Source organism: Amblyomma americanum, chromosome 4 (assembly GCF_052857255.1).
Source record: "Amblyomma americanum isolate KBUSLIRL-KWMA chromosome 4, ASM5285725v1, whole genome shotgun sequence".
Taxonomy (NCBI): domain Eukaryota; kingdom Metazoa; phylum Arthropoda; class Arachnida; order Ixodida; family Ixodidae; genus Amblyomma; species Amblyomma americanum.
In genome coordinates, this window is record NC_135500.1 from 194,340,159 (window position 1) to 194,352,901 (window position 12,743).

The window sequence follows — 12,743 nt, forward strand, 5'->3', positions numbered from 1 at the left end:
TACTGCAAATACATGCAGAATAAAATTATCCCGATAAATTATGAGCTTACTCAAGGTTCCGATCCGGGAAGTGCGGCAAAAGATAAAAGCGGGAAAGGGAAGTGGCGGGGGCAATTCTGGTTTCTAATGTGAACCACGTGGTAATAAACATCAGTAGCAGCACGCTAAAAAAATAATGAAGCAAACAAACACTAGCAGGGGGAAATGTAGATGGGGAGGGGCTAAAATCCTTCGTATCATTTCCTTTCTTATGTAGAAATGTTTCTTATGTAGAAATTTACTTGCTGCTAATAAGAGCAAGTGCATGCTCCCTTTCTAAACATTTAATCTGTATATCCTGTAACTTACACATACATAACACAACGCCAGCTCAGGCCACGCGCCATTCCATGCGCTACTCGCGATCGAAGCCTCCGCTTGCTGCTCGTGCCCTCTCGCGGTGAACCGGAATTCAAGGCGCATCGTCGTTGAGCGGCGTGGCTGCAGATGGCAGCACCAAACAGTTTGCAGCCAGACGGTACTGCATGTTTTGCGCAACACCGACCACGTGTTGATCCGAAGGTGAACGTTCGTTGGTATTCCGTCGTGCAGGCAGGTCTAGCGTCGCAGTTCGTGACAGGATTTTCTCCGTCTGATGGTCTCTGAGATGACAGGCGGCATGACCACGCTGAAATGACACGTTCGGCTTGAGAGACCTAACATTTAGCATGTGGCGCGTCGCTGTTTTCCTCTTGAAATTAGGATCGCGATGGAACGAGAAGCACGGCACATCTTTGGTCCAGTCAGAGTCCACAGGTCCACTCAACATTGCACGAGCGGTGAAGTGCATGCCACGTAGAAGACGTTTTTCGCACCGTGTTTTCAACTATTTGGTGTCCGGGGTGCCGCTGCCCATAACGCACTGTCACCATGTCATTACACAATTCATTTGTTCACTTTTCAATCCGCTATTTTAGGCAAGCTAAGGCTCGCCTTGTCTTCAGCACTATAGCCTGTCCGGTAACTATCGCCCGTACGATTAACACTCGTGTCAGCGTTGTGTTTGCGAAAAGGCCACAGATACGAAAAAGAAAAAAAAGTTCTAACGTTATACGATCTTATGAACGGTTGAGCAAAGATCGCCCCCTCCTTGAAGGCGCATAAAACATTTGTTTTGAACGTCACGCCACAGGCAAATCTCTACAATACAGCTTCGGTGAGTCATCAGCACGAAGAGACAGAGCGCACAGCACCATAAATGTCCCCGGGCTTTTGGGCAAATGCAGCAATGCAAGTGCAATGCAGCAAAATGCCATCAGCGCGAGAGGCATGCGCACACTTATATCATCACAAGTTCTTGCTGCGCAGTCCGCATTATGCGTAACGGTGCCACCAAAAGTAAAGTGAGGAAAGAAAGGAGAGAAGGACGCCATCATCTCGGGTCTCCTGTCTGAGATAGAGCGCATTTTCAAGTGGATATGACCAGACAACTATTCCCACGTTCGCTCCAGCCCACGGTCACCTGCTTTCGGCCACAAAATCTGGGAAGCACGTCCCCATGTTCCCGATTTGCATTCACTGCCCCACTTGTGACGGCGCACAACTCTTAACGAGCATCACAGTCGCCAACGGGAGAGAAGGTGCACTGTCCATTCACAGGCAGATTACACAGAGGGAGGGCTGTCAAAGGCGATTTCCCGCGAGGCAGCTGTGCAGCGGCGAGCATCTGGCAACGGATAACGACAGCAGCGCCACGGCCACCCACACCGGAGCACCGGCGAAGCTTCGAGGTGCCGGCGGCGGAGCGGCGCGGCTGGTCTGCTGGCGTCCGGACAGTGGACTCTGCGGCCGCGAGTGGGGCACAAAGTGCTCGGGCAGACACCGCGGCAGCGTGTCCAGCGACACCTGTGCGGCGGACGCGTTGAGCAGGTGCGCGGGCGCCGAACAGAATCCTCGCCGCCTCAGGGCTTCCGGCGTCCAGTGCAGGCGGCAGTCGCAGGGCAGCCAGTTGCCCGCCAGGAGGACGTGCCCCACGGAGGCCTGGTCCAGGGAATCCAGTGCGCCCGGCAGCACGCTGCCCAGCCGGTTGGCGTTCAGCCGCAGCTGGCCCACGGCGCGCATGCCGGCGAAGGCGGCTGCGCGCACGGCCTCCACGGTGCAGCCCTCGAGCGTCACGCGGCGCGCGTGGCTGAGTCCAGTGAAGGCGCCCGAGTCGATGAGGCCGATCTCGGCGTCGCGGATCAGGAGCTCTCCGACGTGCTCGAGGCCCCGGAAGGCGAACTGCGGCAGACGTTCCAGACGGGGCGCCTCAAGGGACACCAGGCTCACGTTCTTCAGGCCCGCAAACGTGTCCGGCTGCGTCATGGGGAGGGGGGCAGGGGTCACCGTCACTGACCATCATTGCGGGAGCTCCTTGCGGGGCGCACGACTGTTGTGAACTTGGAAGTGGCAAGTTTCGCCAGAGAACACTTATACAAATAAGTTATGGTTGACAACCTGAGCGCTCATTTGCGACATTTCATTCGGGTCGCCTGCCACCATCTTTCCACTAGCCCCTTACTGCCTTCACAAAAGTATTTGACGCTCATCGCGCCTTTCTGCCCTCGTAGTTTACAACAGCCTCGAGTTCGTCCTCCTACGCAAGGAGCCCGTATCATGACCTAGAGTGCTCCTTCATATACCCGGCATCATGATGAACCTCGGTGTATCGTCGGATGCTCTACACAGATCCAGTTAGAATTTCTGCATAATATCAACGACGGCTTAGTTAATTCGACTAGTTCTGCAAGATCTGCGGCCGTGCCAACTATGCCCGTCTTGATCAAGGGGAAATCAGCGTACCATACTTCCTCGGCGGGTGCAGCACTCGCTTCTGGCTGCTATTCAGTTCATTAGCCAAAAGAACCCACAATACGATGCTCTGTTTTTCCAGATTCTAAAGCTGCCCTCAAAGGTCTGCAAGTTGCTCTACGCTGAGGATAGTATGAACAAATGATCTCAGAAATCCGAGAACATTACTATAGCGTTATCGCCAAAGGGCACGGCATTGCCATCGGGTCACTGCCGCACCACATGAAACCACCGCGCGGACGAAACGGCCCGATCTGTCCCCTGCAGGGGCCTTCACGTAACCATCTGTTTCTCAAAGGTTGATGCAGCGGGTCTTTCCATGCTTGCGCGGGAGCTCACACTCGCTGCATGGAACTCACGTTTCCATGTTTTCGGCAGTCCTATAGGCAGTTCATCCTAATGTTGCAAGTGGCATGACAGCCTGGAATGCCTGCAACCTTTGGCCACATCAGATTGCTGCATTGCGATGCATGGTAACTATCGAAAATTTAGCAGCTGGTACGACCAAACAACTTTGGTTTGCTCAGGGCGCTCGTTCAGACACGAATACGCCTATATGGGAGTAAAAGGGGTGTAAGCTGTCCTCTAGCCCAAACTCTTTTTGGGGCAGGGTATGCTGCCTCAAGTTCCGGAGTAGATTTCGATCACTAAATACATGAAATGCGATACTCGTGGCAACGAAGGTATATTTCCACCGCAAATCATAGTAACTTGATGCAGTTAGCGATGGGAGGAGGCTTTTAAATGCAGCACTGGAGGTGTTGAGGTTAGTAAATATAGGAGGTTGAAACCTCGGTTAAAATCTTCGTTAATGCTAGAACTTGGTATGTTTTGAAAAGGGAATTTGTTACCGTCGCCAACCGTAAGTACTCCGTATTTTTAGTGATTGAAATCTACCCAAGGGCTTGGGCAGCATACGCTGCCCCCTAAAGGGAGTGCTCTGCTTACACCCTTTTTACTCCTTTCGTGTTTGGGGGAACGAACCCTTGGTCCTATGGCTAGAAAAGCGCGCGAGTACCAAGGAGCATGTCAAAGCGTCTCGCATGATAAAGTTTAGTGCACGTATACCTCCATGGCGGCGAGGCTCCTGGGAAACCTGAGCGAGCCGACCCGGCTGAGGTTGGCGAAGGCGCGCGACCGCAGCAGCTCGAGCGGATTGCCCTCGAGCGAGATGCTGCCCAGGTCGCTGCTGCCGGCGAAGGCGAACGGCTCCACGCGGGCGATGCGGTTGAAGCCCAGCTCCAGCATCCGCACCCGGCTCAGTCCGGACAGCGCCTGCGACAGATGCGAGGACATTGACAAGCTCGTAGATGCACCACGTCCAGATCGGAAACAGAATATAGGACACAAAATATTGAACAAACCTGTATGACAGACGTTGAAGTGGGCGCGAATTTGCCTCTCCTGAATTCTTTTTTGATGACTAGCCATGACTAGCGACTTCGGAAGGTCTTTGTGCCAGTCACGTATTAATTTCATGTCCCCGGCGGTCGGCGACTCAGTCGCTGTCCAACTTTCCAAAGCAGATAATAATTGGTTTTTGAGGAAAGGAAAGGGCGCAGTAACTGTCTCACATCTCAGTGTACGCCTCATACGCGCACTAAGGGAAGGGAGGAATGTGGGTGTGAAAGAATAGAGAAATAGGGGCCGCAGTGGAGGACTCCAGAATAATTTTGACCACCTGGGAATCTTAACCACCTGGGAATCGCACAGCACATGCCTCTTGAGTTTGAAGTACAGCACCGGAGGCCTCCGATCTGGGGTTCTCATGGGAACGCATGTATTCCTTCAGTGAACTGACGCAGGCCTGCAAAGCCGAGCGTTGGCTGTAGCCCCACCCCATCCCTCCCTCGACAATTATCACCAGACACATTGTAGGCGGTTCCAAACACGCACCTTACCCTCCCCTTATATACGCTCGCGCTATCACCAACTCCACACAAACATCTCCTGTACCCCCTGCCACCACCCCAAAGCCCCTCTCGATCATATCCTATTCCTCTGCCCGGCGGATCCTCCCCCGCGGGACCTGGAGCACCTTGCTATTTGGGAGGCCCTACTGCGCTCCGAGGACCCGGCCAAGCAAGCCATCGCCACAGGCCGGGCTGCCAGCGTCATGAGCCTCCGGGACATGGACGTTTGAGTGCAGCGGGGCCGTGCGAGGGCCCAAGGACCTGCGTGTCCTAAACCGCCCTGTGTCCATTAACACCACCACCACCCTTGCGGGTGTGCGCTGCGTGCCCAGGGTGGCGCTGGTTCCGTTATTAAGCTCCCGGCTATATAGCTGGCTTCCCAGCTGAACCCTCATTTCGTGGGCAGCTCAGAGGCACCGTGACATTTCAATGGAATGCAAGAAGACTGAAATAACGAATTAAAAATTTCTAAGTCACTACTAAGGACAGCCTTTTTATAGTTTAGTATTTAACTGTACGGCATTTTTTTCTTATGTTGCTTTATTTATATATATGCCGAAAAAAGTGTAATAAACCATTCAGTTATTATCACAGTGCCGTGTATCCGTCTGCTCATCACCGTCTGTGTGCCGTTCTTCGGCGTTTCAAACAACGCACCCACTCGCCCACCAGCCAATCCTTTTTAACGTATTTCGAGTTATTGTCATATCCATTCCATGATTCGACACCATGAACACGGTGGAGTCAACTTTTCTGCCTTCTCTTCACTCCATCCCCTTCCTCACGTGTAAGATATCCAAGCAGACTCTGTGGCTCGTTAACCCCCTTCCGGTGGTAGTATAGTTTGAGTGGCCAGTAATACATACCTGCTGTGAGAGCACGGTGAGCGGGTTGTTCTGCAGGCTGAGCTCGTCGAGGCCGGCCAATCCGCGGAAGGCGAACGGCGCCAGTGCCTGGATGCGGTTGTTGTCCAGGATGAGCTTGCGCAGCCGCACCAGACCTCGGAAGGAGTCGGTGTCCAGCCGCTCCAGCTGGTTGCTGGTGAGCAGCAGCGCCACGGCCGCGCGGGGCACGGGCGCTGGCAGCTCGCGGTATCCGGCCTCCTGGCACAGCACCTGCGCACACCGCGACTTCTCAGTGAGCCCAAGGTCGCCGGAACCAATCCGCCTCTTTCGCACGGCCACTCTGCGCATGCGCACCTCTCCTCCATCAGCTCCACTGGTTGAAAACCAACCGCCAGCTCTTACTGCGCATGCGCAGTTCATGTTAGTGACGGGCGCATGCGACAGATGGCGACAGCTGCCAAGCATACTGTTGCCACTCCGCAGGCTTTTGTAGCGATAGCTACACTACGGTAGGATTCCGAGCCTTCGGCGTGGCGGTGCTTCAACCCTGTGGCGGCGCTGCATGGATGGATGGATAGAAGGTAGGAGCGTCCCCTTTGAAACGGGGCAGTGGTAGCTGCCACCATGCTCAGTTTTTTTCCTTTATTTCTGTTTAACTCTGTTGTTAGTTGTTAATAAAATTCGCCATTTTCTTTAAAATACGCCTTCCTACACTTTAAAACTTATGTCACCTCTCTGCTGTTGTGCCACCAATCCTCCACTCACTTTTTGCTAATTTCCACCGCAGATTTATTTACATGACTATTGTTATCTCTAAACCCTAAGACCTCAGAAAGAGTGACTGTGCCTGCATCGACATCGGGATGAATACCATCACATTTTAGAATGAGGTGTTCTATTGTTTCTACAGATTTACCACACACAGCACGTGTGTCATCTTCTTCGTTAAATTTCTTTTTGTAGCTGCGCGTTCGAAGACACCCTGACCTAGCTTCGAAGAGGAGGGCACTGCCTCTTGAGTTATCATAAAACGTTTCCTTCCTGATCTGCCTTTTCCAGCACCGATATAGTTCTACACTATGCTTCTTTTCCATTGAATCTATCCAATTTTTACCTTCGACGTTTTTAACCTGTCGTTTAATGCTCTTTCTTTCTCCTTCCTCGTCTCTGGCAAACTTACTGGCCAGCTTTCTAGTTCGTTTCCGCCACTGTGTGTCAACGCTCTTTCTGTACACGTATTTAAATATTTTAGCTTCCCACCTTTTATCGTCCAATTTCCTCAGGCGTTCTTCGTATAGTACTTTACTCTGAGCTTCCCGTGCTTCGAACGTTGCCCAGCCCATATACCCCTGTACTGCCTCGTTTGTGGTTTTCCCGTGGGCACCTAGTGCTAATCTTCCAACAGTTCTATGATTTACTTTTAATCGCGACTGAACTTCAGCCCTTAACTCCTACCCTGTGGCGGCACTGCAACCCTGTGGCGGCGTTAAAGCCAATGAGGGAAGTAATTGTGATAGATTCGCGCAAGCATTTAAAGCCACGCTTTTATCGCATTCAGAGAATAAATAAATAAAATAAAGGGAGCCTAATAGCATTACGCGTTTGAAATGCGTTAGCATTAGAATCATTTGTAGAATCTTAACCGCTCGCGAAACTTCATTCTTCTTCTTAGAAATTGTTTCATTTATTTGGTAGCGAGATGGCAGGTAGATCAGTTTCTTGAAAACACAAAGTGAACAAACGTTTCGACATAAGGACCGGTCTTTGTCTGGGCCCAGACGAGGACAATTCCTCTTGTCGAAACGTTGGCAAGCTCCCTGAGGCTTCCCTCTCCCCTGTACGCTTTATGTTTTCATTTTTGTGTCGTTCTTAGCCATTATGCACGTTACGAAGTCAGTTCTTTATTTTGGGGGGTTCTTCCTGTTGCAGACACCTTTCAACCACTCCTTCCTCTCCTCTAAATGTGGAGAGGAGGATATACTTCTGTCCAGTTTTCCATTTGCCTACCATGGCAGCTGGATCTTGCGTGTACATAGCGCCGACAATGACGGGTGTTCACAATGGGGCTTGTAATGCCAACGAGTAAACAAACAAACAAACAAACAAATACAGAACGACACATCGAGCTTCAAATGCGCACCTGCAGCTCGAGGCAGTGGCATCGCTGGGGACAGGCTTGGGCCGCCCGGAGGTGCGCAGCAAGCAGCTGCAGCAGCAGGAACAGCGGTGGGAGCCGCAACATGAGCGTTGCCCGACAGCACCTCAGCATGGCGCTGAAGCAGTGGAGGCGTCCGAGTCCAGTGCTGGACGTAGTTCGATCAACGTGGATCTGTGGTGGGGAGGTCAAGGACGGAACAATTGAACGGTGATGCTGGGCACGTTTGCGCCAAGCCAGGTATGGAGTAAACATTTCACACTAGAAAAAAAATACACTGAGAGAAAAATTAGTAAGGAGGGAATGAAATAATGAAGCGCACGAGAAAAAAAGTGGTTGGTAAATGACGAGAAAGAAGTGCTTAGAAGTGCAAGACAAGAAATACTGAGATAAATAATATTTCTTCTCTACTGCGAGGAAGAGGCAGACGAACAAAAGGAAGGAGCAAGGCGGGAACTTTAAATAGAAGACTATTTGGTTGACTACACCGCAGCGATGATCGACAAGAGCTATTTGACGAGTGACCACTTGCTCCTGATAGTATCGATAAATGACAAGGTTCACGTCATACACACCGCGATATTAACACCGCGATGCATCGTTCATGCGAATTTGTAATCCTGCCCGGCCAGAGATCAACCAAGAACAGAAAGAAAGAGGAGTAGCAGTGAACACACGGACTCTTGGAACCAAACGGTTGCGGCGGCTTACCGACCAGAGCGGCTACACCCCACCGAATGGCCCGAAAGAAAACGGCCCATTTACGAGTACGACAGCGCTCGCATGAATATACCAGGCGTCGACAACGACGCCTGGGAGGACCTGACGATGCCCGGGGCAGAACGGTCGATGGTCCGAGAGTTTGTTGCCACGCAGCCCCCGGATGAGGCCAATATAGACGACCACGACGCGTCCAGCCAGGGCCGCCAGCAGAGGGAAAGGGAGCGGACCCTCCGCCTCAAGACGCGATCGGCATGTGAACTGCCTGCTGCTGGCAACGATGCCAGGTTTTTAGCTCGCCTCGGCCGTCTTTCCCTCCCGGAGCAGGCGTCACGTGCGCACAATGCGGCGCACACACAGCGACGCGCGCGTTTCCCGTCGGAATGAGCCGACGTGATTCAGGAGCGGCGCTGCTCGATCGGGAGAAGACGTTCCCTTCGCCGTGGGGCCGACCAACAACAAGACGGCTTGTGTCGGCTCGTGTATACGGCACCAGACTATGGCTGGGCCTGGGCTGGGGCAGCGGTGTAGAGGCATTCTTTCTGGCAGGCGCATCACGCTCATCCGCCAGCCGCGGGTCGAACTTTATCATCTTTCGAGAAGGTGTGCAGGTATATAGGGCCGTCACGAAGTTCCTTGACTCGATTATAACGCAGGGGCCGGAGCTTAAGCTAGGTGTTGTGCAAGAGTACCTTGGCTGAATACTATAGAGCATTTTTCTCGGTATTAAGCTAAGAAAGAGAGAGAGAGAGAGAGAAACTGACTCTTCTGAACAACTAGTGGCGTTTGAATGCTTCAGCACAGTTTGTAACAACAGAAAAGTGCTCAAATTCCGCATGCCTGGAGACAGCATCAGCCTCACTTCGCCTTGGGTTTCAACTGCTTCTGGCGTTCCAAGCTCTTATAAGAGTTCTGGATAATTACCCTTAGCGCTATCTTCCAATCATTGTGGGGCTTCGGAGAGAAAATAAATGGTCCAGAAGCAAGTTCGACCACACGTGCGGCGGAGGCGTCATATTGGGACAAATGCAACGAGGTATATAGCCTCGGCCGCGTTGCAAGAATCAGAGCTGCGCGGAGTCGATGTGCTTGCGTGCGCATCTAGCTGCCGCGAAACGTGGCGGCTCCCACCGACGTCGCCTTGAGTTTGCCACGTGACTCGCTTTTGCGTGCGGGCTCGCCACCGGCTGAACTTGCAATTAGGGAAATGAGGCACCCTCGCGTCCCGCTTATTATACCGTGGGCGCCCGCAGTGGCATACGGCATCCTTTACCCCTGCCATCTTCATCGATTCGCTAGAATGGCCTTTATTTTCGTTGAACTCCTGGAACCTAATTACGTTTACCTGTTCGCAAATTAAAGTACTACAGGAACCTTTTTGGTTTCTGTTTTTTTTTACACTCGCATGGTAATATACGCGTGTTTAGTATATTTCTACAACAACAAGTTACACCCCGAACTGCACTCTCGTGATTTTTTCCGGTTACCTCTTGTTCAGTATAGTTAATTAATTATTTTTTAAATGTTTCAACTCTTGTTCAACCCTTTTCTTGCTCGACTTCCCTGTCTTTTTAAGTAAACGAAACCGCGCTTTCTGGAAAACTTCTTTCATTACCTTGTTCAGCATACATTATTTGCGCGTCGTTTCGCTCACACCTTGTTGCCTTCCTGCGAGGCTTCGTTGATTTTTCGCTCAAACGTTTTTTCATACATTCGATCCTTTTTGCTTACCTTCTTCCTCACAGTTGTCGGTTCATGCTATTGAGTGGCCGGGCGTCCCCTGGAAACCGCGAGTGCTTGTTCGTCCGCTGGAGTGGCCTTAGAACTAGTGGGTTGCAGCGATACATACAGCCCAAAAGAGGAGTAGATTTGTGAGAAAGAGGCTAGTAAGGTTCTAGATTACTGAGATTGCGAAAATCTGGACAGAAAGTTAAGCCCTATTCTCGCCGACCACCACATGCTTCTTAAAAAAAGGTGGCGTAGTTATATAGCAAGGAGCTCATGCACCAGTTGCATAAGGGATGCAGACCGCCTGATTTATTGATTTAGAAAGTGCACCTTGATTTTTTATAAGTGTTGCTGTTAGTGCATTTTGAAACAGCGCAACAAAGACGGGACGTGGAAACTGAGGTGTAAAGACAAACATGCGCTGTCTAACAACTGGGTTTATTGAAAAAAAAACACACAAAATATATACAGAGTTAGGAAAGATTAATCGCCACCAGAGTCAACTCATGCCACATGTGACGCCAGATATCCAATCTCCCCTTCGGAAAGGGCGACCGATGGGCAACTAATGCACGTTGCGCCTTTCTCACGTATAAGAAAAGCTTCAAAAACTTCTCGCGTCATCTTATCACAATGGCGAAACACGATATTGGTGTTCTTATAGTCGGGGGTACATTTGCATTTCTTGCAACGGAATGCACCTTTAGTGAGAGGGTCTCCTTCTGTTTTTCTTTTTTCGTACTCTTTTTCGTGTTTGCATTTGCACCTTCTGCAGTGGACCGCCACGTGTGACAGGGGGTATTTTTTTCTGGTGTTCTCATGTTCCATGAGTCGCTTGTTGATGCATCTTCCTGTTTGGCCAATATATGTGGCGCCACACGAGAAGGGAATTTGGTATACTACCCCTACCTCGCAAGGTACAAAAGGGCTTGCAGGTGCGCCATGTTTCCCATTATGTACCTTGCGAGGTAGGGGTAGTATACCAAATTCCCTTCTCGTGTGGCGCCACATATATTGGCCAAACAGGAAGATGCATCAACAAGCGACTCATGGAACATGAGAACACCAGAAAAAAAGACCCCCTGTCACACGTGGCGGTCCACTGCAGAAGGTGCAAATGCAAACACGAAAAAGAGTACGAAAAAAGAAAAACAGAAGGAGACCCTCTCACTAAAGGTGCATTCCGTTGCAAGAAATGCAAATGTACCCCCGACTATAAGAACACCAATATCGTGTTTCGCCATTGTGATAAGATGACGCGAGAAGTTTTTGAAGCTTTTCTTATACGTGAGAAAGGCGCGACGTGCATTAGTTGCCCATCGGTCGCCCTTTCCGAAGGGGAGATTGGATATAAAGCGCTGTTTCAAAATGGATACGTACCAACTTGCCCAAATTTCTGCTTTACTCATTGCTGTTAGTGATAAGAGAAACCCGCGCACGCACGCACGACAACAACGAACACAACTCTAGCGTGTAGAAAGAAGGTACCTGCGTGGAGAGGGGCACACGCTCAACATGTACAGAACACCGCAAGACGTAGGCCCACATCCTGCGTCATCATCACTGTGTGCGTATTCCTCTTCACGCAAGAATGCAAGTGACCGAGCAACAGGAACAACTTGAACGCTTTGCAATAAATACTGCCGAATACACTCAAACGGAAATACCTTTCACAAGAGCTACGTCTAGAGAACATACAGCGCTGTTTCGTACGCGTTATACTCAGCACTAAAAACTGCTTCTGCCAAGCACGTACACACTGCTGTGGTGGTAAAATCACAACACTGACTCACTAGACCGAACCTTCGCATCATCTAGCTAGCTAGCTAGCTAGCTCGCTCGCTCGCTCGCTCACTCGCTCACTCACTCACTCACTCACTCACTCACTCACTCACTCACTCACTCACTCACTCACTCACTCACTCACTCACTCACTCACTCACTCACTCACTCACTCACTCACTCACTCACTCACTCACTCACTCACTCACTCACTCACTCACTCACTCACTCACTCACTCACTCACTCACTCACTCACTCACTCACTCACTCACTCACTCACTCACTCACTCACTCACTCACTCACTCACTCACTCACTCACTCACTCACTCACTCACCAACTCACTCACTCACTCACTCACTCACTCACTCACTCACTCACTCACTCACTCACTCACTCACTCACTCACTCACTCACTCACTCACTCACTCACTCACTCACTCACTTTCACATTAATATCATCATCATCCCGTCAGCCTCCACTGCAGGGAAAAGCCCTCTCCAATTAACCCTGTCCTGTCCCAGTTGCGTACACCGTGTCCCCGCAAATTTCTTAATCTCGTCCGCCCACCTAACTTTTTGCTGCCTCCTGACACGCTTGCCTTCTCTTGGAATCCACTCCGTTAAATTCCTGCACCTGACGTCCATCCCGACTAAAGGTACAGCTGCACAAACGGATCTTCGTGGGTGCCATGTCACCTCGTTCATATGAATCATCTTCAGTTTCACCTACTGTATGTCTGAACAGATGAATAATTCACTGAGGTCATT

General features: G+C 50.8%; 1 protein-coding gene across 1 annotated transcript in view; it reads right to left on the bottom strand.

Annotated features, from left to right (window-relative positions):
* Window positions 1-279: 279 nt before the first annotated feature.
* Window positions 280-12,743, bottom strand: part of LOC144128942 (uncharacterized) — a 53,324-nt gene continuing 40,860 nt past the window's right edge. The window contains exons 2-5 of the mRNA XM_077662765.1: window positions 7,728-7,916; window positions 5,609-5,857; window positions 3,898-4,104; window positions 280-2,334 (exon numbers count right to left, since the gene is read on the bottom strand). Of these exons, the coding sequence (XP_077518891.1) occupies window positions 1,663-2,334; window positions 3,898-4,104; window positions 5,609-5,857; window positions 7,728-7,856 (1,257 nt within the window). The 5' untranslated portion in view covers window positions 7,857-7,916 and the 3' untranslated portion in view covers window positions 280-1,662. The remainder of the gene's footprint in view (window positions 2,335-3,897; window positions 4,105-5,608; window positions 5,858-7,727; window positions 7,917-12,743) is intronic.